General features: G+C 40.1%; 1 protein-coding gene across 1 annotated transcript; it reads left to right on the plus strand.

The window, feature by feature from the left end:
• Positions 1–6,947: 6,947 nt before the first annotated feature.
• rb1cc1 (RB1-inducible coiled-coil 1) lies at positions 6,948–22,441 on the plus strand. The gene is made up of 23 exons (XM_072364500.1): positions 6,948–7,297; positions 9,529–9,661; positions 9,753–9,879; positions 9,982–10,152; positions 10,984–11,186; positions 11,334–11,742; positions 11,838–12,008; positions 12,116–12,300; positions 12,417–12,603; positions 13,419–13,500; positions 13,626–13,690; positions 13,773–13,876; positions 14,102–14,228; positions 14,344–16,271; positions 16,483–16,669; positions 18,484–18,592; positions 18,819–19,110; positions 19,960–20,008; positions 20,104–20,151; positions 20,592–20,650; positions 20,848–20,975; positions 21,267–21,337; positions 21,531–22,441. Exons 2-23 carry the CDS (start codon positions 9,591–9,593, stop codon positions 21,606–21,608), a joined length of 4,851 nt encoding a protein of 1,616 aa, XP_072220601.1. The 5' UTR covers positions 6,948–7,297; positions 9,529–9,590; the 3' UTR covers positions 21,609–22,441.
• Positions 22,442–23,313: the final 872 nt, after the last annotated feature.

Consider the following 23,313-nt stretch of genomic DNA (forward strand, 5'->3'; position numbering starts at 1 on the left):
TTATAAATTCGCTCGAATGATGAACCCACTGCTTTGAAGATTATGATCATTATTTATGATTTCCATGATGAATGATGTTCCGCCAAGTAAACACGCCGCTTGGTGACTGTTTCCTCACATTGTGCTCCTTGATCAGTGAGACTTCATCATAGTTAAGAAGTTCCTTCATGAAACAGATATGCTTTTTAAAAGGCAGCAAATGCTAATATTAATGGCGTTTTCTGAAACACAGTGCATAATACATCATAACAATGAGAAGACAGCATACACACTTCTTTCTACTACACAGTGCAGTCTTTGTGTGTTATCTTCGGTCTTCTGCCACCATCTGTTGACCAAATTTGGAACTCCTGCCTTCAAAACTCATTGCCGTGCACAACTTGTTACACTCCATTTTAGTGTAACCGACATTTGTAGCAACAGTGGTTGTTTAATCTGGAAGTGAATTTCATCACTGTCTAGAGCATTTATAGTAATGTGCCATTTGTGTATTTGCATGATGATGACAGTTGTGGCCTCTGACTTTGGGCAAACACTTCTAAGCAACAGAGAGCGACAAGTAAAATCTGCTACATGAGTCTAAATGGCTGTACAGATATATTATTGTCTTTCTACCCTGTGCAATCGGCTCTCATTTGTACTGCATGAAATGTGCAGTTTGGCACCGTCAGCCCAGCTTCTTTTCACGATGACACAAGAACAAGTCGTCTGCAAAGCTTTACTAAGCTGTTCTTATAACAGTAAATGCAGTAAAGAGCAAGGTGACACACAGTGGATTCAGGGTGATTTTCAAAGCCATTTCTGAACCCTGCATATATCTGAATGTGTAGGGTGCTTACATTTGCCAAAGAATTATCTGGCCATCTTAACTACTTACTTTGAGATTGTATGTGAATACACAATGTCCAGTTTTATATATGAGCAGAAGAACAAACGTTAATATGTACACAGACTGAAAATTGCAATGATAAATAAAAAATTTAAAACCTCCAGGGATTTTATTTATTCATTTTTCTTACCTTGAATACCTCTTATTTTCTGGGTTTATCTGTGGTGAGATAAAGAATTTAAGTCTGTTTCAAAGAACTGTGCAAGGTGAAGTGATGAGCATTTCATCGCTCATTTGACAAACTTCTTGCTCCCAATGATCTGTGTGAGCTGCCCAAGGGGGAAAGGAGCTGCTGAGAATTCAAGTGCAATTAAGCTGTATGAAACCTTCTAAATTATTGATTTTCATTTTTACTTGCAGAGATGAAGATCAAATGCAAAGATTCCATCTGAATTTCTCCCACATTAATAAGTCTTCTGGGCCTAAAGCTTCAGATGAATATGAGGATTGAGCTCAGATCACGTAATTTTTCAGAAGACATGATGACCACACATTAACATCTTCTGGCAGTATGTCATACATAACAAATTAAATGATGTCATCATTCATTCATTGCCTCTCCTTAACCAGAAAAACTGAGCTCTTGAGATTCGAAAAACGTGCCCTGGCCAAGACAGGCAGCAGCTCTATGAGCACTTATTAAACAACAAAATGCACATACAACAATATATATATATATATATATATGCAGTAATTCCTACAGTATGAATAAACTACAAATACAACAATAGTTAAATTCAATTGAATTCAAATTAACTTTATCAATCCCCAAAGGGAAATTATATTGCTGCAGTATAAATTATTATAAAAAATAAATTCCTGTTAAAAATCAACTGACAGACATTTTGAAAGTTTAAATGCAACAGATAGAGGTGGGGTAAAAATGACCATTGATGAGCCGGGGTGTTGTTTTTGTACCTGTCTGCTGTGTGCACGCATAGCATCAGCTCTCAACACAGGTGAACTTTCTCAGTAGACAACATAGGCAGCAACTCCGTAAGAAAAAGAGAAAAATCCCTTCTGTGGCCTACAGGCCCACACGACTCGCTGATAAGCAACAACCTCCTCACTGCTTCTACTGCCACAACACACACACTCTGGTGGCAGCAAACTTCACAGTGCTCCCCAAACTCACCAAACTGCCACAGAAGAAGACATCTGATTCAAAGAGTAGTCATGTAGAATTCCCAACTTTGGAATACAACCTGTAATAATTTCCTTCAATATGAAACTAACTTGTGTTCTTAACTCATTCAGATCTAAGGCCCATTGAAAAAGTGTTCTAAAACCCAAGAATTTATCTAAAAAAAAAAAAAAAACAGAGGTAGAACTGCCAGAAGTTAGAAGACAGAGACAGAATTTTTACAGTCTTCTAAAATCTCCATTTGTCAGCCTCTCAGTCTCGTATTGTGTGCTTATGTCACTCCGGGGTTAAAAAGGCAAAAACTTGCAAATGACACTTCAGGTCTGAGAGGGAGATTATATGTTGCATCTTGTATATTCTTTTACACTATAATTATCTCTTCTAAAGTATGCAGCATCTTACTGAGATTCTGTTAGAAACAAAGAATGAATAACTGAAATCTGATCTCTAATAATTCATGCAGTTATGTAGAAGTTAAAAGCAACATTTATAATATTATCGCGATTTCAAAGGAGCTCTGTTCTGTCTGATGAATTGAAAGAAAATGCAGCTTCATGGAAATAAACCTCTGCTGTTCTCACACACTGTGAGATGCTGTGTCTCTAGTGTCTAACTTGTTTGGTCTTGCTCACAGAGTATACTGATGGTCATCAAGCCTGCTCAAAGAGACAGTTTAAAATAGCAACACATAATCAGATATGTCTGATTATCTGACAGAAAGCTTTCAGAACGCTTTCACGTTTTTCACCCTGTCTTCTTCATATGTGAGAGGACTTGTCAGTCAACGACATGACTTACTGTTTCTAACTTGGAACTGCAGAGCACCAATTACGATTATGAAACCACAGAATCAAACAGCCAACAGCCATACATATGGAGCAAGCTCATGAAACCAGTATATCATCCTACAAGGTGGGGCTAAAATGACGCTGCATGCACTGGTTTTCATTTTATCCATCTCATCCAGTGGTGTAGAGCTGAAACTATTTAGGTTAACACAGTTCTTCAGTTATCATAGTTTACAACCACTTCTAAGTCCTCTCTCACATGCACCAATGTCAGTCCTGTAGTGGAAGTCTGTTTTTTTTTTCTCTTTATTTCTACAGAGACATAAACATAACTAGCCCAGCTCTGTCTCTCATTGCCTTGCTACCTTTCTGGATGAACTCGATAAGATTAGACATGGGATTTGGGGGCACTAACCCTAACTTTGATGTCAAGCAGCAGGAACATGACAACGTTTAAATACAACTGATCCATTTTTGGGTCAACTAATATGGCAGAATACTCTTAGAGGTCACAGTTTGTGTCACATGGAGCTTATCCTTTACTGGATAGATCACTTTATAAATTCTGGGAATAAATTGGAGTATACCCACTTCTTCAGGCTCCACTACATCACTATTCTCATTCATAGACTGTTTAACACAGGCTCTGTTGGTGTGGACTCCTGACAGCGTGTTTCTTTCACCAATGACCATAGAGTGTGAAAGATAAATTAAGGTAGCAATAGTGATGTCACCTTTAAGGCTATATACTCATAATTTTGGAGCCTTGAGATCATTGCCATCTTGGCATTTTGAAAACAGAAGATGTGATGGAGCAGTGGAACTGATGACTGCAATAACTGGCCAAGTTAGAAGAGGCTATAGCCAGGTTAGCCAGCCTCAATGTGGACTGTAACTTGATATTCTGAATGTGACCATAACTGCACAGTTGACATCAGACTCTATTAAAGAAGATGAAATTGACTATGAAGATGTATAGTCATTTTCCTATAGACTTCTGAAATAGACTGTAGGTCAGATTGGCTTCATTTCTTAAACTGGACCTAAGTCCATTTTTTGTACAATCGGTGCACACAACACGCGTGTATTTTCAACTTTAGAGCCATTCTTTTTTCTTTCTTTCTGGAGCAAACCAAGCTGTGGCAAGCCCAGCAGACACACACTCACACACACATTCACACACAGAGCATAGGCGAGAATAAGAGTGACAAGAATAGAAGTGTTAATCCTCTGAAACAGAACCTTTGATACGCCCTAGAATTTCCCGGTCGACAAATTAAGCACTGGCTTTCCTCTCCTCCTTGAAAAAAAGGCTTCAGCTTCAGTGTTGACTGGCATGTGATTTCCCCGGTTGGAGCAGCAGACAAAGTTTCCTCGAATCTGCGAAGGGAGGCGCTGTAGGCAAACAGAGAGGTGGGGCGAAGATACATATTCATGAATCATCACATAATCAACAAGACAAAGGTGCAGGCTCAAATCTAAGCCATAAAAGGCATAAATGTGTCTGTCTTAATCAATGTCTTGAGAAAGAATTTCAAAAAGAAAACATTTCTTCTCATTAGTCTATACACAATTTTCCACAACAGCACTATCTATCTATCTATCTATCTATCTATCTATCTATCTATCTATCTATCTATCTATCTATCTATCTATCTATCTATCTATCTATCTATCTATCTATCTATCTATCTATCTATCTATCACAATGCTAAGGATCACAGGCCAGGGAGCTTTACCCTCCTCCCTCCATTCATCACATTGAGGACAAAGGAAGGTTACTAAGAGTTAAAGGTAGGTCACATGCCACATGTTTTGTTTTTTTCTGATATTTGGAAATCCTGATATATTGATAGAAAATTCAAATGAAGTAAAATAAATTTGACTAAATCACCAGTGGGAAATTAACACAAATTCTTTAAATTTTCAAATCTAACTTTGTGTTTTGCGTTATGGGTGTTGTTTATGTGGTCAAAACCACACACATTTTATCTGCAAGCCAATTTAATTACCCTCACTGGTTTGAATAAAGAGATGAATTCAACTGTACAATAATGTTCAGAGCAGGAATAAGATTTGACTGTTGCCAAAGATTAGCAATACTTAAAAAGGAAAAATGTTCATATGTTAATACTGCATTTAGTAAACTAAGAGAATACTTAATAATTTGTACACAGCTTAAATAATATACAAAAGATATTTGTACTTTTTGCTGTAACAGTACATTAGTCGTTTCTTCATAAATGTAAAGTGAGTCACTTAGTGTCCCATCATGCTCATGTGGAAATTCTTCTGTTTTTTGTTAGACTTAACAAAGTCATTAAAAGGTTCAGTGACAGGGTTGCAGAACTGGGTTCTAATTACACTGTAGAACCAGTGACCAAGACTGTCTGTGTACATTATAAAGTTATAGCATCCCGTTGAACAGTTGGTTCAAGCATTTTACAAAAGATTACTGTAGGCACAAATGAAAGCCTTTTTGTTTCATGGACTTGCCCGAGGCGCTGTATGATGGGCTGAGCCTCAAACAGATGGGTTTTAGTCAGATAATTCACTGTGACACAGTGCCCTCTAGTGATATATTTATATAAAGACTGAAAGGTAGGTTCATAATACTGAGAATTATATTCCTGTATTTCACTACCTTGTATTTACATGTGTAATGGCAATAAAGATGAATCTAATCCAATCTATATTAATTAATAAACAGGTAAAAATATTAACTGAAATTATTTTTTGGGTTCGATTTCCCAATGAATTTGCCACACAACACAAACTGTCAACACTTCTGAATAAAAATGACTTATACTGTTCATCACCGTCAGCTATAATAGAAGCAGGAATCATTTCAGTCATTCAGCTAATTGGATTATCTTTGTTCAGTAAATGGTGTACACAGATTTAGTTTGAGATTATACTTTAACTACACAACTCTCCACACACACAAAATAATGAATTTAGCTAAGAAGAAGACATATTTCCTTTTCCAATATGCATTTTTTGAAAAAAACATTTTATCTACACTTGTTTTAACCTGCTAGCCAGCAGCTATTTGATATTTTCAAACGGGATTCAGGTAGAGATAAAAAAAAAAGTTAGACAATTGACAGCAGCTTGGATTGACAGTGGTCCACAAAAATCCAAACGTAGCAAAAACACTGTGAGACAAAGGTCTATTTATGAAATAGTTCACCAGAATAGTAAATATGTTTGTAATAAAGATATGGTTTGATAAAAAAGCTTTTTTACAGTCTACAAACTTTGTGTTTGCTGTAACATAGGAACCCCCCCCTCCACACACACACACACTGCAGCCTTAAATTAACCACACCCCTTCTCATGTTGCACCAAAACACTCAACAGCATTTTTCCCTGTTATTTACCCAGAATACACCTGGAAACAGTGACGAACGCATATGCCGATGAGAAATTGGGCAATTATGTACGAGCATGCTTTTTTGAACCCGAACGGTGGAATAAACATACATTTGTTGTTACTTTATTTAATGTTACTTTATTAATCCGGTATAGATGATGTCTTGTAAGAAAATCTGAATAAGACAGCTAAAGCCAAAAACAATTTAACAACGAGAAACAATGTTCAATTTACAATAGGTCCTAAATTCCTTTACTGAAGACTATTAAATTCATTATTAAATTCGAGACACATTAAACCAACTTTAATTCACATTGAGTGTAGTAGTTTGATTAGGGAGAAAAAAATATACAATTGAGTAAAAATGTTAAAAGGTATTAAATGAAACATGACAGAGTTCAATTGGAGTCATAGTTAAAACTCCAAATGGACAGAGTAGTACAAACCAAACCATTTCTTTAAATTTAAATATGATTATGTAAAATTCAGCAAAGCACAAGTCAGTGGCTTACATCATACAACTACATATATATATATATATATATATATATATATATATATATATATATATTAAACTAGTGTAGTTTTATCTATGAAATAACTAACTAACAAAATTACAATCTTTAACCACGCGTAAGCACTTTAAACGAGCATGAAAGGCTTGAAACAAAACAAAAACAACATGGTTAGCCTTATCCACCTTGCAGTTATGTTCGCCGTCAATAGGTCATTTTTGAACAGATCGTCCACGGACTGCGCATCAGCAGATGACAACAACAAAACAGTCAGGGCTACTGAGAGGGTGTTAGCGTAGTTAGCAACTTCAGATAAACAAGTGGTGGTCCTGCTCTTGTGTTACCTAACAACCGCTGGAGTTTTTTCCAATTAGAAATTAACAGGAATATGCTTGATATACACTAATCATGGTTGTATAGGATTTTTAGTTTGAGCTAGTCTATCTTATGTTAGCTAAGTGGCTGCCAAGCTAGCTCTATGTATGCCAAGTTAAAACGGGTTAGCTAGCTAGCTTATATGCTAGCTTGTTAGCTAGCCAACTCGCCTAGCCCAAGACCAAGAAAAGGGAGATGCGAGCGAATGAGGTAATACATTACATCATCAAGTGTGTTACTTATTTTTGCAATTCAAACCTTGTATTGACATACGTCCAATTAAGAGATGTTTCTTATTTGGGCCAGTCTTACTGAATATGTCAGTATAATCGACGTTAGATACTGCTGTCCTGCGTTAGCCGGACAGCTGTGTTAGCTAATGGCCATTTAGCGCAGACAGAACGGGTTATTATTGACTATCTAGCTTGCTAGCAGCTACCGATTGCTAGTTCTTTGGCACAAGTCATGACTAATTGGAGGCCTGCCTGTCAATAACAATATCTGAGTGATCTCAGTCCTCATAAACATTGGTTCAGAAGAACTGACTTCTAAGAGGCCCGCAGACGGACAAATCGTTGACGGTGTTAACGGGAATAAGCTAACCAACGTTGTTCATCCGAAAGAGGTATAATAGGTGAGGTGTTTTATGTTGTAACAACATCGTTACAACAGCTAATACGTAGTGCTAACTCAGTTTAGTCTAAGTTTATTGTGGCAGTTCACTAATTTGGGTCTTGGCTCACCACTTTCTAGATAAATGTCAGCCTAATTAAACTACTTCGGGCAGTTTTGAAAGTTTGTCTTTAGTGAGACCCAAGAATTTAGGTGACCATTTGGATATCTAGGAATTTACAGTAGTCGGTAGCCTAACCTTATGTCACGGTGACTCAGCCAACACTTCAGTGGACAACAATCGCAAGGGCTTCACAACTTGAAATAGATGGGAAAGACGATGCGCTTCTGCTTAAATTATTGATACATGCGATGTATAAGGTGAAATTAAAATTTAAAAAGCCTACTGCAATAACTTATTTGGGCACACAGTAATTAAACAATCGAGTGAAAAAGAAAGTACACACTCTTTCACTTCTATGGTTTTACATATCAAGACATAACAACAAATAATGTGTCTTTAGAATTAGGTGACCACAACTCTTGGCACATTACATGTTAAGGTGTAACAAATTCTCAGAGAATTTGCATGTCATTATTTCACAAGTGGAAAACATTCATGATGATAGTCTTTGCACTGTTCAGACAAACTGCAAAAAAAAAGCCCCTAAAAAAACCAAAGAGCTGCATCTCAGATGGTAACGTCCACAAATTAGCGTGTCAAATCTTAAAGTTTGTGACGGTACACTTTAACAGAGACTGAATGAGTATGGGTTGTTTGGAAGGGTTCCCAGGAGAAAGCCTTTTTTGTCTAAAACAAACATGGCAGCACAGTCTAAGTTTCGAAAATTGCACTGAAGAAACCACAAGACTTCTGGAATAATCTCATGAACAGATGGGACTTTCAAGATCAAAGTGCGGGAGGACTTTTAACACAAATGTGCATAAAGGAATACCTGCAAACTTTGATGAGTTGAAGCTGCGTTTTAGAAAAGAGTGAGCCAAACTTCCTCCACAATAACGTGAGAGACTGATGGCACCATACAGAAATTGACAACTTAAAGTTATTGCTGCCGAAGGTGGGTCGATAAGCTGTTGAATCATTGGGTGCACGTTCACACACTGCGTCAGCGGGTTTTTTCCACTTAGTTTTCGTTGAATAAAGAATGATACGGTGTAATTTGCCGTGTGTCATTGTGTGGTGCGCTCTGGTAAGGACATGATTTTTTTATTTTTTATTATGTCCTGACATGTAAAACCCTGGAACAGGTGTACTTTCTTTTTCACTCCATTGGAGCCCAAGTTGGAGCCCACATCAGGTTATGAGTCTATGAAACCATGCTCATATTCAGTTAAATGCATATTGAGACTTTTTTGTCTTCCTAAACCTCTTCTGTTGCTACCAGTTATTTTAGTGCAGTTGTCCAGACTTGTTCTTTCGGCTTCAGCAAAGGCACGACCAGACTGAACATTACTGTTCAGAGGCTGTTCTCTGCCCTCTCTCTTGTGCTCTCCCCAGCTGTAAGCTGTCAAAAACATTGTTAGATGTCAGCCATACTGGCAAAGTATGGAAGATGGGTCATTTTTGCTGATCTTTGTGACATTTTTGCCAGCTCACGCTGATTATCTCAAAATGGCAAAACAATCATCCTGACTGATTGGCAACTGATTATTCTGTCTGTCTCTGCTTAAAATACTTGTAGATGGCAGGTGTCTTAGCACTCTGTGTCCTTCAATTTTTCTCCATTACACTGAGCTACTTATGTCTCACATTTAGGCGTTATTTTGCCATTAATTACCATGTTTGTGTTTTTTGTTTGTTTTTACAGGGTGGTGGTGCGTGACTAAATGAACAAGATAAGAAAGTTGGGAGAACTCCGGGAGATTCATCATGAAGTTGTATGTGTTCCAGGTCAACAATGGCAGCACACTGACGTTTGACACCGATCTTGCGGTCCAAACGTAAGGAATTGACATCAGTCAAAGACATCAAAAACTCAGGTCATCCTGTTCATCTTTTCCTGAATTCATGCTTTCTTTTTTTTTTTTTCAGTGTGCTTGAGCTTAAACATGCCATCCAAGCCAAATATAAGATTGCAATTCAGCATCAAGTGCTTGTTGTCAATGGAGGGGAATGTATGGCTGTAGACAGACGAGTCTGCAGCTACAGTGCTGGCACCGTAAGTTCATGCACTTTATTGCTTTGCTTCCTGTTGTTGTTGGACGTATGCAGAATACATGGATGGTGTTCTGTTGACTCTTGTCTTACTTTTGATCTTTAGGAAACCAACCCCATATTTCTGTTCAACAAAGAGATGATCTTGTCTGACCGGGATCCAACTATCCCCAAAACCACCTTCTCGATTGAAAGTGAGATTCAGGTTAAGGTGGAGGAGTCATTACTGATGCCAGCTGTCTTTCACACCGTTGCCTCACGAACACAACTTGCTCTGGTACTTATCTGCTTAATTTTATCTTTTACAATTAGCTTTCACAGTTATTTTTTTAATTAAGACAACGCCTTTGAATGATTGCTGTAGTACCTCTTTAAATGATAAACATTTGTGATGCACTAATTAATAGGGGGAGGCCATAATCATGCTATATTCAACAGGAACCTCTAATTAAAGCAATAAAAACAGTATGACTATTATACTGTGTTTTTTCAATATATTTACCTATATAGTACTCACAGGAACTCAATGAAAGGACAAAGCTTGCAATTCACAGTGCTATTTTAGTTAATTTGTGTGTGCCAGTACGCCAGTACACTGAACAATCTCTTTGTATGTATGGACATCACCTCATATGCCGTGAGATATATTTAAATTTAAACTTCTCAGATGGGTCGCTTCATGTAGGGAATTCTAAAATGCAGAGATTTCCTCTCTTCTGCCACTGTAAGAGCAACAACAAGCAACAGAAGCCATTTTAGTCAACACCATCAAGCCATTGACTACTAACACTGGCCTCTGTACACCCAGCAGAGTGAGACCTATTGTGCAGGAGATGTTAGAAAGTTAGATGTTAGAAATAATGCGATCAAATTTTTGTTTGGGTTAAGTAATCTGGAGCACTTTACTCTTAGGTTAATTTGAGTGAGAATGAGAAAAGGTTCCATAGTCTGGCACTTTTGGAGAAACATCCATCTCTAGATAAAATATAAAATAACTGAATCGAAGTAATTGACTGTTGAATTATTTGCTATTGATAAGTAACGTATTGAATTAACAGTTGGTCTTGTCGTGATGTTGACATTCTGACGTACTTTTCAACCTCTCCAGGAAATGTTTGAAGTTGCCAACAAACTTTGCTCCTTCTGCGAACGTTTGGTTCACGATGAACATCTCCAACATCAAGGCTGGGCTGCCATCATGGCTAATCTGGACGACTGCACTCTGTCTTATCAGAAGCTGCTCGCAAAATTCAACACAGCATACACCAGTTATCAGCGTGACCTGGAGGAAATTAAGGTCAAACTTTCAAAGTGAGTGTCAGTTGAGGTACTTGACTTTAGTGATTTTATCCAAAAGGTTTGTACCTTAAAAGGAAAATGGCTGGTGAGTAAGATTGCATAGTGATGTTGCACCACCAAGATGTGGTGTTTAAATGGACATTTTTGTCTTGATTGCAGGTTAGGGACAGCGGTCGCTGTAATGGCCAGGATACCTCTGCTGGAGTGTTTGACAAGACACAGTTACAGAGAGAGCGTAGAGAAGTCCAGTTCAACCACAGGAAAGGATTCAGATTACACAGAAGAAGAAAAGTTTGCCGAGTCCTTGCTCTGCACCGCTCGAGCACAGATGACCTCCAAGTTATCCGCATCTGCTTCGGGAACGGCCACCGGTGAGCCAGATGGAGACCACGAAACGAACGAAATGACTGACAGTGGCGGGCTGATGGCAGCACTGTTAGATGATGACACTCCGGAGTTTGTGAACCCGTCCTCGTTCAATGTCACACTATTAGACTGGATCAACGTACAAGACAGACCCAACGATGTGGAATCTGTAGTGAGGAAATGCTTTGATTCAATCAATCGGGTGAGCCTTTGATGTTTTTTGACATGTCAAAGTAGTTTACTAAATATGCTTATGGGGGAAGAAATGTGGCCTCATGGAGGTGTTGTGTCTTTCAGCTCGACTCACGGATCATTCAACCCTTCCTGGCAGAATGTCGTGACACAATTGCAAAGCTAGATAATCAAAACATGAAAGCCATCAAAGGGCTTGAAGACAGGTTGTATGCTCTCGACCAAATGATTGCAAGCTGTAAGAAGCTGGTGAATGAGCAGAAAGAACTCGCTCAGGTATGTAAAGATGAACGCTATTAGATTTGGGTAATTACTCAAATTCAACCCTGATTTTATTCATTTAAATTTTTTTATGAAATGTTTTTATGTGGTCTTCCATGCAGGGATTTCTGGCCAATCAGACACGGGCGGAAAAATTAAAGGATACATCTGTTCTGCCCGACTTGTGTCTGAGTCACACCAACCAGCTGATGATCATGCTGAACAACCACAGGAAGCTGCTAGACATCAAAAAGAAGTGCACCACCGCCAAACAAGAACTAGCAAACAACCTTCAAGTCAGACTCAAGTAAAACTGAAAACCTTTTCTCTGTTAATCTTTATTTCTTTATTTGTTTGATAGCCCATGTGACATGTTCTGTTAAATGTAAGAACACCATTTAAAAGCATTCTTTTTCTTCTTAGATGGTGCTGCTACGTGATGCTTCATGCAGATCAAGACGCAGAGAAGCTTCAGGCTCTTCTCAGACTTCTGACTGAGCTGATGGAGAGGGTGAGGGTGGTCGAGGCCCTCAGTTCCGTGCCCCAGATGTATTGCTTGGCGGTTGTGGAAGTCGTCAGGAGAAAAATGTTCATGCGCCACTACCGAGAGGTCAGTGCCAAATGCAATGACTGGACACTTGTTTGCGACTCAACTGATTTTGAATCCAGTTTAAAGATGCTTAGATTTTTCTGATTGACATTATACGTAAGCATTTTTCTTACTTTCCTGATGAAAAATTCTGCTCTGTGGTTCATAAGGATTCATTGACCGCTGAATGCTGGCATCAAACTGTATCAGATCGACCAGATCTTAAGTACTTTAGTTCAACGTACAGAGCTTTGTTGGACCAATAAAAAACAGTTGGTAATATAATGAATAGCAGTACATTCAACCTTAACTCTAAGGGTAGATCCTGCTGCTGTTGGTCACCTCATGTCTCTGCTAGCTGGGCACTGATGTCACCTAAGTCAGCTCAGAGAATGGCCTTCAATAATGAAAATGGCCGTGTAGCTCGTTGTCTAACGTATCACCTCGGTGAGAAGCATTGTTTGTGCTTTATTAATGTTTAATTTGTGATCTGTTGGTCTAAATTTCCACATCAGTGGCACGTTGGGGTGCAGGCTGTGACTTTGACACAGTGTAAATCATGTCGCTCCCTCATTTGTGGGACATATCAGCCAGTCTCTCCTTGTTCATGGTCAATGAAACTGAGTAGCTTCTGATTCTGGTCCCGAGCCAATAGGTCGGTGCATCTCTAGAAAGTTTCTTTGTCTCTATGGCTTTCTCTCTTTTTCAACTCTAAATAACAATAAAGACCACCCCGAGAGTTCCCGTCAAGTCTTAGCAGTAGGTTTTTACAGGAACGTGATTTTTTTACTTTGTTGTATGATTTTTATGCCAAAATCTTTTCTTAATGCTGTCAGTGGGCCAACGCTCTTGTGAAGGATGGGAAACAACTGTACGAGGCAGAGAAGTTCAAAAGGGAATCCTTCGGGAAACTCTTCAGTGAGTGTTGGAAAAAATAAAAAATGGAGTTCTTACTGTAGAATAAAATGTGCCTTTGAAATATCGCATGAATTCCAACCGACCTCAGCGTTTTGAGTCATTTACTGTTCTTTTTGTCTTTTTAGGGAAGTCTTTCCTCCGAAATCGATTGTTTAGAGGACTTGATTCATGGCCTCCGACATCCTTTTGTGTAAGTTTGAGGACCAGTGTTTTAAGAGCATTGCATTAGGTGTATACCGCTTTAATGATTTTCTCCGGTTGATTGTTTGCAGACGCGAAAGCCCAGAAGGTTTGACGACGAACTTCCCGACATCTCACTTGATGATCTGCAGTACTTGAAATCGTGTTGTCCTGTAGAGGTGCAGCCTTTCCTCATGTGAGTCACTGTCCCTGCTCATTGAAATTCTAAATGTAAGGTATTGTCTGTAATGTAAAACTATGTTATATTCTAGTAATTTTGCTTGAAAACAGGCATGGAACCAACTCTTTTTCGCTGAAAAGTGCTGAGTTGAAGATCTCTGCTACTGTCTGCTTTTCTGAACAGAAAGTCAAGCTACGGCTTTTAATCATTCTTCTTTTATTCCCAATACTTTCTTGGCAGGGTCCCCACCATGTGTGACTTTGAGCCCTTGAATCACCATGTACACACGCTCCATCAGCTGGTCCAAGCTGCGCAGAGCGTGGATGAAATGTCTCAAACTATTACTGACCTGCTAACTGAACAAAGGGTAACAAACCCGTTATTTACCTCCAGTGCTATCAAGTCATAGCCTAGACTTTGAAGGCTCCAGTTTGAATGACGAATTAGTGATTTTTCTGTGCTTTTGTCTTCTGTTTTCCCAGTTGTCTTTTTGTCAAAGTGCCCATAGATCAACTGCAATGACCCCACAGTCTGAAAGCATGCCTGGGACCACGACACATAAAACTCCTCCTTCACTTAACCTTCATGGACCCAGCTGCCAGCCTTTACTCGTACCCGTTCCTGCTCCTCTAGAGGATTTATCCCCAGACAGCATTGATGCACAAACATTTGATTTTGAAACCATTGGCCATCCAAACATGGACCCAGTCCTGCAGCAGGGATCCCTTGACTTGGATTCTTTAGCAGAAAGCCCTGAATCGGACTTTATGTCAGCTGTCAACGAGTTTGTGATTGAAGGGAACTTGACCTCTCCAAATCCCATCAGTGACCCTGCTAGCCCCGAAATGATGGTTGAATCGCTCTACTCTTCAGTCATTAATGCTATTGACAACAAGCGAATGCAGGATACCACAACACTAGAGAGGGAAAACCTGAGGATCACTGAACTCAAAGAAGTTGTTGAGAAGTACCGATGTGCTGCTGATGAGTCCCATTCCAGCTTAAAAAGTGTAAAAGATGACCTTTGTCACTTAAGAAGTCTAGCATTAAAAGAACTACATGACTTTGGCTTGGGTCTGCGTAATATGTCCACGGACGTCCACAATACTGTGGATAACATCTGCCAGAGCCATGAAATGGGGTTGAGGGAGCAGCATCAAGGTGAACTTCTGACTCTTCGCCAAGAGCTGGAAAAGCAGATTCACACACTGACAGAGGAAAACCAAGTCAACCAGAATATCGTCAGAGATGTCCAGCGCGCAATGCTGGAGCTGGAGGGACTTATGGAGCGCAAAGAGAAGGAACTCACGCAGCTTGAGAATGAGAAAGAGCGATGGGCTGACAAAGAGAGCAGTCAGACTGACAGGATTAAAAACCTTGAACAGAGTATCAGCGATCAAGCCGAAGAGATCAAGGTGCTCTTAACCACAAAAGACTCTTTGACCGGCCAGCTTGAAAACCTGCACTTTGAGATTGAACGTAACCAGCAGAAGATCCGACAGGAGTTGGAAGCCGTTGCTCAGTGCCATTTAAAGGAGTTGGAGGATAGAATGAAGCAGGAGCACAAAGCAGATTTGGAGGTCCTAAACAAGGACCACCAGGAGGCTCTGGAGCATCTTGCTGTTGAAAATACTTCAAAGTTAACCGAGGCAGCTGATCAACATGCCACTGCTATTGGAGAGAAAGACGTTCAAATTAAGGATTTGGAAGCTCGGTTTTCTGAGTTCGCAGAACTCCGCTGTAAACTTGAGATGGAGCTAGCCCTGAAAGAGTCCGAGACAGAAGAGGTGAGGATCTTATTCGAGGATGCCAAGCTGCAGCAGGCAGAGGCTGTGAAGACCCAAGTTGAGGCTGAGACCAAAGCCCTTACAGAAGAGCTGGCAGATCTCAAAAAACGGCTGCAAGCAAAAAACGAGGAGTATGAAGTGGACCTAGCAGAGCTGAGAACCCTCATGAGGATTGAGAAGGACCACTGCATCTCAGAGCTGGTAGACAGGCATGAGGAGGAGACCATTATGTTGCACAGCAAGCTCTCTGCCTTGCAGCAGCAAGTCCAGGATGCTGAAAGGAACCATGCTGAGCAGCAGCAGAAACTTCAAGAGGAGTTGCTTCGGCAAGTGGCTGCTCTAACTGAAGGAAAAGAAAACCAGTTCAGGAGTTTCCAAGAACTGGAGCAGGAGTTGAGGACTGTTATCGGCCGTTTGGAGGGAGAAAATGATTTGTTGTCCAAAAAACTAGAGCAGGACAGAAAGGCCAGTGAGGAAGATTTTGAAAAAGAAGAGGCTCCTAATGTTGCAGCACAGGATGCATTCAAAGAGTTAGAACAGCAGAAAGATCAGATGGAGAAAAGCCTTTTAGACAGAATTAGACAACTTGAGAATGAGCTTCATGAGAAGCAGTCTTCAAGAAGGTAACTTGTGTATTTATATTGCAAATGCTTCTTAAATGCTTCTGTGCTTCTTAAATAGAAACAGCATTGCTGATCTTCTAAAAAGGGAAGTCGTCTGTTAAACCTGTGTAAAAGCAAACACCCTTAAAGAAAATCTCCAATTCTATTGTGCCGTTGGTTTTGTCTGTTGTATTTGCACTGTTGAAATTAAACCTAACTGTATGCCTTTCAGTGATGAAGGGTTGTCACTTCATGCTGAGGGTCACGCAGATGCCGGAGCACCTCTCTCTCTTGACTCGGCATTGCAAGAGCGCCTGCAGCAGGAGCGGGCCTCCCTGCAGGCCCAGATGGAGCTCCTGGAGAGGAAGAAGAATGAGGAGATACAGAACCTCAAGACGTCGCTAATCGCAGAGCAGCAGGTTTGTATTTTGCCGTTAAATAGGCTTCAAAGGGATGTGTTTGGGAAGTTGATGAGAAGTGATAGCTGGTTTGTTTAATGGAAAAGCATCTAATATATGTGTCCCTGATGAATTACCATCTGAAATAGATGAGCACCCTGTTCCAAATTATTATGCAAATTGTATATAAGTGTCATAAAGATGACATTTTTTTTGTGTTCCATTAAACTCGGTTGGTGCCCACCACTTTCTTCCATGGTACAAAAGGAAGAACCGTGCTTTCTGTAGCAAAATCATCTTCATGCATGACAATGCTGCACGGAATACCTCTGCATCATTGGCTGCTGTGGGCATAAGAGGAAAAACTCGTGGTGTGGTCCCATCCTCAACCCTATTGAGAACCTTTGGAGCATCCTCAAGCAAAAGATCTATGAGGATGGGAGGCACTTCACATCCAAACAGCAGCTCTGGGAGGCTATTTCAGTAAATATGACTTCTTAGTGCTGCAAATTCAACAAATAACCATTTTCTATTCATTACAACCTATAAGATGTTTTAGCAGAAGCTTTAACAGAGAAACCCTGACGTCCCTGCACTCTCCCATGAGCTGTCACCTTATCGTGGTGGGGGAGTTTGCGTGCCCCAATGAGTCTGGGAGCTATGTTGCCCGGGGCTTCAAGCCCCTGGTAGGGTCACCCAAGGCAAACAGATCCTAGATGAGGGACCAGACAAAGAGCAGCTCAAAAGACCCCTTATGGTGAAAAATAAATTTGGACAACATCATCCCTTGCCCAGATGTGGGACACCGGGGCCTCCCCCCGGAGCCAGGCCCGGGGGTGGGGCCCGGCAGCGAGCGCCTGGTGGCCGGGCCTGTGCCCATGGGGCCCGAACACATGACGTGGGTCCCCCTTCCGACGGGCTCACCACCCGTGGGAGGGGCCAAGGGGGTCGGGTGCCATGTGAGATGGGTGGTGCAAATCTTTACACACCCATTACTGCCTTCACTGTCTTGTGAACGCTAAACTTGGTGACCATTCATCATTACGATGCTGTTCAATACACCAGTCCGTCCTTGCATAATGCGGCATTGGATTTTTCTTTAAAAAAAACAGCTGTTGATCATTGCTTGGCAGTTTGCTTGCAAATTTAATCCTTAGTTGATCGATAAATCAGTTTTTATCATTAATTCATGCAGCGTATTCATGCAGAGAGCTTTCCTTCTGGTTTTTTAAAACAGCTCTTATCCAAGATAATTCCTCAGTTCCAGCTGAAAGGAGGGGGGGTCCAAACAGTTTAAGCCAGTCGAGCATCTTTAGCAATTTTAAAGATTGTTAAAGGTGTAATGCACTGCACCATCTTAGGAAACTACTGCGCGTCTCGCTTAAGCAGCAGCAACTGGGACTCAAACGAAAAGCAGCAAAAAGCGACAGTGAAACCTAAGATGCAGCATTTTAAACAACTCACAAATCTCTCCATCTTGAAAAAAATCAGGCCATCTTTGACTCAGATGGAGCTTCTCAAGACGAGCTTTGTGGCTGATAGTTGGCTGCTTGGCTCTTTTAATAACGGCCTTCCCTCTCTTCTCAAACCAACAGTTCTTCACTGTCCACAATGTGCACATTACTGTCTTTAGATAGTGTCCCCTGCTTCAATCTGAGGGAGCTGATGAATTTTCTTGTCTAATTAGTACCACTCAGAGTGCTTCTGTAATGGACTCTCCTCATCTGGGTTTTGACAGTGGGAACTTTTCCCAAACTCTACGGCCTTTAGGAAGATCTAGCTGTGTCAAGATCATTTCCTGAACGATTTGAATCCTTCTCATTATTCTCATTCAGACAAATTTCAACACTGTTCTAACCCGAGAGAAGCTGAAGAAGGAGCAGATCATCAACGAGCTGACAGAGAAGTTGCGAAACGTTTCTCAGCAGCAGGAAAAGGACAAAGGTGAGTGCTGCACTGCGCGTGCTTATTGGTCTGAGGAAAGTGTCATTCTTTGCTTTATGAAGGAAGCCGCTGGCGGAAATAGCAATTTAAAGCGTCTTCCTCCTTTTAAAACGCACCCTTTTTGTTACATAAACAACGCTAGACGAAAATAAATGTTTGGGGTTTCGTGGTACACCGTCTATTAGCACATGCCGTTGTTCATTATTTGATTTTTATCTCGTTCCAGGTCTGATTGAGACGCTGTCCGAGGACCGGGCGAGTGTGATGCAGGAAAAGAAACACTTGGAAGAAGAACTTAACCGTCTGCGCAGCACCTCGTTGGTCTCTTCGGCCTACTTCACCCCCAACGCCCCTGCACAAGAGGTCACAGAAGCGGCAGCAGCAGCTAAAGCTCTGCCTGTTGCTGGGGCTTGCTCTTCTGAGACCCTGGCTGAAACTGATAGATTGGCCTCTGTGGCGGCCATTCGCGATGACGAACATGTTGATTCGGCAGTGGAAGCCAGCATGGTGACCGTCCAGTAAGCACCTTCTCTGCAATAAATATTTGATGGTGTCAGATGTCTCAGTCACTGTGATCTATATTATCTAATAGTTCCATTTTAACATTCACATGCATCAACTCAACCTGATAGTCAAACCAAGAGTGACAAATTATAACTGCATGTACGAAACCTGATTTGTAGAACATCTCAGTCTCAGGTCAGAGCATCTTAAAAAGGGACATTCAGTTTAGAATAGCATAGAAAAATACTTTATTCATCCTCCAGTGGGGGAAATTCAGAAAATAATCCATACAATCTTTATTCGTTTTTTTGCAGCTGTGATAATCTTACATATATCCTTCTGTGGAAACACAATTGTTTTATTTAGATATTAGTTTCTCCTGGTTTGGCCTTAGATATTTCCCTGCAGTGACACGCTGTTTGCAGCCGTGAGAGACTTGGAGATGACCAATTCCTGTAAATTCTCTGTGCTCCTCTGTCTGTGATAGTTGGGTTCTGTTTTCTCAGTATGTCAGTCTCAAATATTTCCAGTGCAAAACAGGCCTAAAGAGGGCGACTTTTAACCGCCGTGTAAACTCAGTCAGGATTACATCAAATTTAGTGCCCAGCCCTAGAAACAAAGCTTTCACAATATCGGAGCCCATTGTTTAAACTAGGCAAAAATGGATGGACAGAGGGGACAGACAGCGGAAGGAAGGGAAACTAGGATCAGACAGTGTAAGTTTTTTTTAATCTATCACTATAAGTATTAAGATCCGTTGAATTATCTGTTAAGATGAAAGTGACACGATTGTCTTTATTTATTTTTTAGAAATGTTGGCTTATACCGTGCACACAGTTGACGTTTGATCTTTTCTGTTGTAGTGACGCTATGATGTCAGAGGAGAAACAACGGATAATCTTGCTCGAGAGGGTAAATGTGCACATTGCATCGATGATTATTGCATTTGACCACAAAAAGGAGCGTGTTTTTGTGCCTTTGTGCTTAATCCCTTTAATGTGTTGCAGACCTTGCACATGAAGGAAGAAGAAAACAAGCGCCTCAGTCAAAGATTGGTCAGTCCTTTATCATCATTATCCAATGTCTTTTCCACTAGGTGGCAGTAGCAGCATGGTAATATATCCTGATGTAGGAGTCAAGGCTCGGCGAAGGAAAAAAACACTGTTTGGAAAGTGTGTTATTACAGTGAGCAAAGTGATGGATTATGTTAAAGCACAAAAACAATTCTGGTGTAAATCTTAAATATGTATCTTTATTGTTTGACATTTTTCTTAAGCAATCTCAATATTCCATGTTCCATATTCCTAAAACTAGTTCAGATTAAAGTGTGTTGCTATCAGCTGGCCTAAAGTAACACAGATCACCAAGCCTGTTTATTTTCCGCTCATCGATCAAACAGATGTTGAGATGTCGGTGTTGTTGGGATTTTGAGATGTTTGTGTTTTTGGCAGACGCTTTTTTAAGTGTAACGTTGGCCTAATCTATTTCTTTGCAGATGTCTCAAAGCATGTCGTCTGTGTCGTCACGGCATTCAGACAAAATCGCCATCAGAGAGTAAGTGGATAGTAGAATAAAACAGGGACTTAACATGTCCTTAACAATGTGATTTTTAGTTAGTTATCAGTTTAAAATGACCACCATTCCATGCAGTGTAATTATACACATTATTATTGAATTACTGTTGATATGCTTTTTGTACCCTGCAGAGCCCTGTGTCATCATCCCTTTGTTGCTCTGTTTATGTGTTTCAGTTTCCAGGTAGGCGATTTGGTTCTCATCATCCTGGATGAAAGGCACGACAACTATGTGCTGTTCACAGTCGGTCCAACTCTCTACTTTCTCCACTCGGAGTCTCTCACTGCACTGGACCTCAAACCAGGTCAGCTCCACTCAAACCCTTCACGATCACGATGAGGGCTGTGCCTTTTACAATTAGTTCTGCGATTTGCTAAAAGATAAAGCGGTGAAGCTTATAGCTGTCCGTTAGACTTTATATGTAAGGCATGAGCGGATTTATAATCATAACTATCTTCGGTCTTTAAATAGAATTAGATTGGTTCCCTACTCTTACGAATAGTATTTGAAAAGCTTTGTGTTTTTCGTGTCATCTTTTCTGACTTGTTCTCTGAGGGCTCAGTGTTTAACATTATGATTTGTTATCATTGTGAAGCATCAGGGTCCTCAAGGCGGCCCTGGGTACTTGGGAAGGTGATGGAGAAGGAATATTGCCAGGCAAAAAAGGTACTGAAAATGTTTCTTGCTCATGTATTCGTTGGACATTTAGTGGATAAATGTGGGGCTAGAAAGCTTTTTCTTTTCTCTCCCTTCTCTCCTTTTACTCTGGGTTTTATTGTGAACTATTTATTCTCATAATTGAGAGTAGTGCCAGCAATGTTGTTGCAATCATGAAAACTTTCTGCTTTTTCCTCTCCAGGCCCAGAACAGGTTCAAGGTTCCTTTAGGAACCAAGTTCTACAGAGTGAAAGCTGTTCCGTGGAACAGAAAAGTATAATAGCCAAGTAATGAGCTAAAATGTATATTTATATTGTTTAATTTTTGAACAGAAAATTCACAGCATAATTCATAACTTGAATATCGAAAGACAAATGGAAAGAATTAAGATCAACGTCAGACTACTTTACGTTTCAGTTCGTAATCCCACCTTGTATCACATTTTTATTTTCTTTTAAACCCAGATTTGTTATTGTGGACCAAATGCTATTAACTTAATCGGGGGCATTGTCCTATACACTGTGGCATTATGCCCTTTGACCTGTGTGTAAAATTGAACAAAATTTGGATGTTAAATATTAGTTCTCATCAGCATTTGTCCTTTTGTGGAAAATACTGTGTCACTATCAACATAATTAAATAGGAAAAAAAAAACTATATATACATTTATAATAAATGTTTATGGAGGAATGTTCACGGCATGCATATTGAAATCTTTTCTTTGATTTACTTATCAGATAAATGTTGTAGTTGGAAATGTAGTTAATGCTGTTTGTTACTCACAAAGCAGTTTTGGCCCTCTGTCGATACTGACATGTACATTTACGACTGACTGCAGCAAACGGTCGTCTTTGCGATCCTTGAAATGCACTTTGAAAAACAATGCTTTTGTTGATTTGAAAAGGGAAGTTAATTGAGCTGTCAGAACTAAGTAAATATATCAGCACAAACTTCTCACTATCATAGAATATTGATGCGTAGAAAGGAATACGTTGTGACTGTGTTTCATTATCGGAAGACATTGTATATTACTCATAAAATCACATGTAACAATAAATGACTGTATTGTAAAAGATAGAGTTTTGAAACAATAAAGGATTGATCCCAAATGTATTCTGTCCCTCTTTCTTTTTCTTTTTGCTCCTTTTGGGTGCATGTTGTGGATCATATTTGGGACTTTGCTCTGATGGTAAGGCAGTAAAACAATTATAGTTTTACTAAACAGGAAAGGAGAAAAGCTCCTTGTTTCATAGATGAAAAGTAGTTAAACAGAAGAAACTTTTATGAGGAGTTCTGCATTACTAATTGCGGGGTAAAAAAGAATGTTGCTTTTAAGAATCAAACAGAAAATTATCTGGCTTTTTGGGCACTTTTAGTCCTTATTTAGTGAAATGATGCCATTTTAATTTTCTGGGCTTTCAATAGTCAATGTGAAACGCCACCATTTATTATATTCATGTGATTTAGCATTTTTGCTTTTGTGGAAACATAAATGTTGGCAAGCTGCTGCAGGAAACAGACTTCAAAAAGGCTTCAAATCGGGGCCCAAGAACGATGCGGCCCTCATGGAGGAGGAAGCCCACCAACATCACTTTCCCAGTTCACAGCGGGGAGCATAGCAGCTCTCCGCCGAGGACTCTCTACCATGTGGGTCTAGGGGTGTTTTAACAATGTTTAGCTCTATTTTCTCCATTTAGCATAAGCCTGTTGTCACATTTGGATGGCTCCTTCATAAATTGATGGTGTGATTCCTACAATTTCGGGACAGGCCTGAATGACAAAATATGCAACACAACATTCGATACCGAGGTGGCTGGCAAGCACCAACCATGTGCACTGGACAGGCTCTTAGTGTAAATGTTTACAACCCCCCACTGAGCTCAGTGCTGCTGGGAGTCACTCTCATCAGGCTGAATGGGATTTATCATTGCCATGCGTAGTCTCTAGTTGCTTCCACTATTAGAATTGCCTTTGACTCGCTGTCT

The sequence above is a fragment of the Leuresthes tenuis genome, unplaced genomic scaffold (genome assembly GCF_036924035.1).
Source record: "Leuresthes tenuis unplaced genomic scaffold, fLeuTen1.0.hap1 SCAF_14, whole genome shotgun sequence".
In the NCBI taxonomy this organism is placed as follows: Eukaryota; Metazoa; Chordata; class Actinopteri; order Atheriniformes; family Atherinopsidae; genus Leuresthes; species Leuresthes tenuis.